Source organism: Rhagoletis zephyria, unplaced genomic scaffold, assembly GCF_001687245.7.
Source record: "Rhagoletis zephyria isolate East Lansing unplaced genomic scaffold, Rhagoletis_zephyria_1.1 Rzeph_scaffold_26675, whole genome shotgun sequence".
Classification (NCBI taxonomy): domain Eukaryota; kingdom Metazoa; phylum Arthropoda; class Insecta; order Diptera; family Tephritidae; genus Rhagoletis; species Rhagoletis zephyria.
The window spans coordinates 1-5,453 of NW_016183733.1; the positions used below are offsets into that span (position 1 = coordinate 1).

The window sequence follows — 5,453 nt, forward strand, 5'->3', positions numbered from 1 at the left end:
ACGATATCACAAGGGTCCGAAGCGATAAAGTTCCGGCGACTACAAAAAAGTAAAAACAAAAAGAAATACCAAGAAAGCTTATAGTGTTAATTGTAAAGGGAAGTTCCAAAAACTGATGGAGTGCAATGCTGGTTTCCAGTGCAAAAGTGCTGAGGACTCCAAAGGATGAGCGTCGTAGAGTGTAGAGGACGTTGGTGATATGCGGTGCTTTCTTACTTTTTACTTTAGTACTTAGTGCAGTGAAATGCTGAGTATCATCGTAGGTAGAGTTGAAGTTGAAGTTGAAGAGTTGAAGTTGAAGATGATGCGGTGTGCAATGAGTTCGCTTTGAAGCAAAATTTGTAAATTGAAAGAGACATTTACATTTGCTAGGAGTAGTGAGCAAATGCCAGTTGATTTTTTATACTATATATTATAATATTTTTTTTTTTTTGCATTTTTTCTTATACATTTTTGTTTATAACATTTAACGGTTCATTCAGTCAGTGTACTTAGTAGTTTTCATTTCTTTCTTCATTTATTTACATACATTTGCACTTCAACTCACTAATGCTAGCAAAAATTTCCTTTCCTTGTTTGGATTGTGTGCCTGTGTGTGTGTGTGTGTGTGTGAGTTTTAGCGATAGTTTCATTTATAGTTTATGAGCAGCGTGTCCACATTCGTCCATATGTTTTAGGTTGGCTAAATAGTTACTTAAGCTTTGTTGTACAGTACAGCAATATTTTTTAGGGATTCTCTCAACAAAAAAAAAAAATATATCGATAGAGATTTTAGGAGAAAAGAATTTATACAATTGTTGCATTGTCACATTACTTCTGTGCATAAAAGAAGGCATCACCTTCCTTAACAGCTATCTGTCCACCCCTCTCTTACGAGCTAAATGCTTAACGACGCTTCGCTGGCGGCAAGCTGAGCAAGTAGTCGAGTGCCTTTTGGATTGCTGGTGGAATTGGTGGTGGCGTAGGCAGATGCTCGCCTTGAGGCTGGAAGCCATTCTCATCATCTGCAGCATAGTTGAGCGTAATTAGGTTACCTTCGGGTGATGTGTAGCTAACAGAGCCACGCGCGATAATCACATCACTGGTATCCGGTGAGGTGGCCTTCTTTAGTGTGCCAGTCTCCTCGCCCTTAATGCCGTTGGCGGTTTCATAGCTGTGGTTTGGTAGAAATAAGAAGAGAAATAAAAAATCGATGATGCATGTAACTAAATATTTTGTTTGTATTTTGTTAAAAGTAATTAATGAAGGTGCATATTTTATTTAGTATTCATACGAATATAAAGCCACGCATTGCATAACTATGCCGTAATCATTTGGGTATGCGCTGAACCGTTACATAGGAGATTTGCTTGCTTTAAAAATATTCACGGTGCTACAAGACGAATGGAACTGGTATTTTTTTTTTGGAATTTCGCATTGATTTAATTAAATGATATTAAATTTCGTCCACTTAAGTACGGTGCAATAATAAATGAAATTTATAAATTAAAATATAGACGTTTGCGGTATTATCGCCTGATTGGCGACATTGATTGGCGACAATAATTATCACGTAAGAATAGCAATACAATTTTACTGCCTAAATTTAATCGCAGAAAAATTTGCGATTAAGTCATAAAGTTAAGAAAGCAGTGCATGTGCAGTGTGTTTTTTGGTTGCATGGAGTTTTATTTTAGAGATTTTTATTTCTAGAAAAATATCTATTAGAAAAGCAGGATCCATGATCAGCGAGACAAAATTTGATACTTTTATAGCACATACAGTGGCGAAAATATAAACAGCGAAGAGACTTTTTAGCATTCTTTGGCTATTTCCTTTTCGTTTATCTAAGTTTTATTATCTTTTTATGAAAATGTAGCTTGTTATCGTACAAAAACCATGTAAGTAAAAATTTGGAACTTTGTACAAAGTTTTATCATATTTTTTAGTGTTTTAATTAGATTTCTTAGTATATAGTACAGAGAGTATGCACTTTTGTAGCCCTTTCAATATTAGCAAATTTTAAGTAGCTCGACCTTACCGTTGGTATTTGGGTATTTTTTTGTGGAAGATGTTGCTGATTTCCTCCACACAAAAAAAAAATTGTTCAGCTTTGCATGGAAGAAAATGCGCGAAGAAAAAAATAGCCACTTCAACCTTGGGCTATATATATTACTAAAAATTAATGGCCTAAAAAACTGCATACCCAAAAAAATTGTAAAATCTGATTAAAAAGTTTAAAATTTTGATGAACAAAATTTTTCGACTTTTTATATATGTATAGGTCATTCCATACAATATTTACACCTCAATATTTTTTATTGAGGTGAAATAGGTTTTCACATTTTTTATCGAGAAAAGAAGACACCTATTTTTTATTTCGTCATGATATTCGAAAATCTCGAAAAGAAATTCCCGAAATTTGGAACTTACGGAGAAGTATCTTTTTTAATTTTTTGCAGTTAATAAACTATTTGTGGGAGAAAATCCGTTAAGGTATCAAAATGTGCGTAATTACCTCGGCTTTCCATGAGAGTGTGTGAGATAGATTAAAATAAAAAATAAAAATTTTGCGTTAAGAAATCAAATTTTTTAATTTTTTTTCTTAACTTCATCATGTTTGATTTTTATTTTATTTTCAACCTGAATAGTTGTCAAATTTTATGGAGTAAGCTGTAAAAATTTGAGAATGGAAACACCAAAACTGTAGAAGTTACGAGTTTTTTCATACCTGCGTACATAAAGTTTATACTAAAGTTTTTACCATTATAAAAAAAGAATGTGAATATTTTAAACAAAGAAAATTAGCCAAAACTTGGTAGAATATATTTTTCCTATTCAAAACTATTGGATTTGCAAAAAATCCAAAAGGCAGAAAAGAACGAACTAGAGAGGGCTACAGCCCTATTTTCACGTTGAATGGCAATCCACGCTGATAATTTTAAGCTAAACAACAGGGGCCTATTCCCTAAATTCCCTATCCCTATCACTAAACCTCAGAATTCGTTTACTTGACCGCTGAAGCGTTTTCCGGGCGGCAGTAATCGCACACTGTGCCTGCGCTCCTGCATATCGGCGTATTACGCTCTATTCTGAGAGCCATTCCGCTAATAAATCTTTGAAATCCAACAGAGCAATGTATATACAAGATGAGTGCAGATAGGTTCTCGACCAGCTCCTGTCGAAACGCTTTATATATTGTCCGTTGTATTAGTTTTTCGATTTTTTTTTTAAGTCCAAAATTGGTATTAAGCTTGATCGAGAAGATTTGCTGTCTCGTTTGATTTAACTAGAAACCAGTTGCTACTTGTTTAAGTAGCGGATATTATAGTAAAAAGTGAGACATCAACTAAAAGGTTTTAAATTAAAGGAAACAAGTACAATTTATGTGCTAATTTATACATCGGTATATTCAAATTTGCCACTAAGTGAATTTTTAAGTTCTTCATTTAGTTGTATTATTATAAGAGCAATATACTGGAATCTAGCTGATTGTTTAAGCATAGCGCAATAACTTGTAAAATGAGTATAAATTTTGTATTTTATCGGTTAACTTTAGTTGCTTGTATGTATGTATGAATGTACTTAACGAAATATTTAGAACACATAGGAATTCATTTGTTTTGTTTAGCATGACGTAACCGATATTTGTTTGGTGTGTTACTAAAAATATTTCTTCTTTTCACTTTATTAAAGATTTTTATAAATTTAGATAATAAATGCTATTTTTATGCACACGAATGGGTTTCAATACTAAACTTGAAACTCGTCTGAACTTACAGACAAAGTCGGTTCGAAGTTATTACTTATTCATGCCATTATAATGATTGAATGGCATGGCATCACTTGAAGTATATTTAAAATTTATGACATATTAACAGTACTAAATCAAAGCATTAATCAAGAACATATAATATACAAATTAAAGCTTCCTATGTGTTCAAAAATAAAATCTTGAATTTTTAAATATAATTTTATAATAAATGATTTATTTGTCTTGAAATAGTCAGAAATATGAAAACTGCGATATTTTAAAAAATACTGAAGCATATTCACTCAAACTAGATGTTTACAGTGACTTTTAGGCGAAAAATATGAATATTATAAATTTTTGGAAAATGGGCGTAGCCACGACCGCTCCACCAATTTCTCCCAAACTTGGCGCGGTTGTTGAACTTGGTAAAATATATCAAGCAGCTGAAAATTTTTAAACTTAAAAGCAAAACTTTGAAAATTTTTGAAATCGGAAAATTTGCTCCAGCTTTTGCTGAAAGTTAAATAAAAGCTTTTTTTTTTACTCTTAGCTAGCGATATGTATTCTCTCAATCAATTACAATATGCATATATGTACATACATATCTATAGGTACGCAGTCAATTGCATATATTTTGTTGTTTGTGTAAATCGCTTAAAAGTATTTTTACCCGTTATAAAAATGTATGACATTGCATTACGACTTGCATGACACCTTCGAATTTTCCGCTTTTATACTTTCCTGTTTCTTTTCTAGGTTCGTTACTTAAGTCTTTAGTTGCTAATGCGCAAATTCGCATTTATTTATCGATGCGCCTCAAACTATGCAACGTTTTGGTTATCACATTGCTTTGTAGTTTATGTACTCACTTGTAATTGTATGAACCATCCGGTTCAATATTCGATTCCTGACTAATAATGGCAATTGGCTCACCCTGTGCTTGTGGTGCTGCAAACACAGCAGACGCTGTGCAGGCGATTAAAACCAATGCGATTTCCTGAAATGAAAAATAATTAAAAGAATGGTTAATGGTTTTTGATATAGATTGAAGGTTTGTATGTGAAAGGAGTTGTGCACAAGTGCGTTGGAGTAGATATAAAAATAACAAGTGAAGCAGAGTGAATCTGTGCCGAAAATAAATAAACTCTAAATCGACATAGGACAAAACTGCGACTACATATTCTCGCTCTTGTTCTCTGATGATTCTTTTGAAAGAGTTGGAAAGCCTATTGACAACCATTTCAACAGTTTTTTCGAAATTTATTTTTAAACCTCTGTAGTCAAGGGGAAATAGACTGCGTTTTGAGGGCGGGGTATGCTCTCCAACGCTGTACATCTCATTCCATTTTTGGTCACACCGTCGGAAAATTCGGCCATTACGGACCGAGGCTGATCGTTTTCGCCGAGGCCCGAAGCATGATAGTATGCAGATCCATCGAGCTACGTGGCTAACTCAAAAAAAAAAAAACGAAAAACCAAATCTACTATGCTGCGACACACGGATGGCACGTTTACAGCGGCTTCGGTAGAAATACATACATATGTCTGATAACTCTCTTGTTACAGCCAAAAAGGGGAGTCCTAGTACACCAGGAAAGCTTTCAACGTCGAGCTGCAATCGCAACCGACAGTCAACAGATTTGCCACTCAGCTCTCAATCCGTACACTGACCCATGCACATTAGGTCAAATAATTACTTTTTCTGTGCGAAATTAATAGC

The 5,453-nt window shown here is 33.8% G+C and overlaps 1 protein-coding gene across 1 annotated transcript; it reads right to left on the reverse strand.

Annotated features, from left to right (window-relative positions):
- Positions 1–420: 420 nt before the first annotated feature.
- On the reverse strand, positions 421–4,730 carry Cpr49Ae (Cuticular protein 49Ae; the record flags this gene model as incomplete). Its single annotated transcript, XM_017638763.1, has 2 exons — positions 421–1,153; positions 4,603–4,730. Coding segments are annotated over 2 exons (396 nt in total), but the record flags the coding sequence as incomplete, so codon positions are not given.
- Positions 4,731–5,453: the final 723 nt, after the last annotated feature.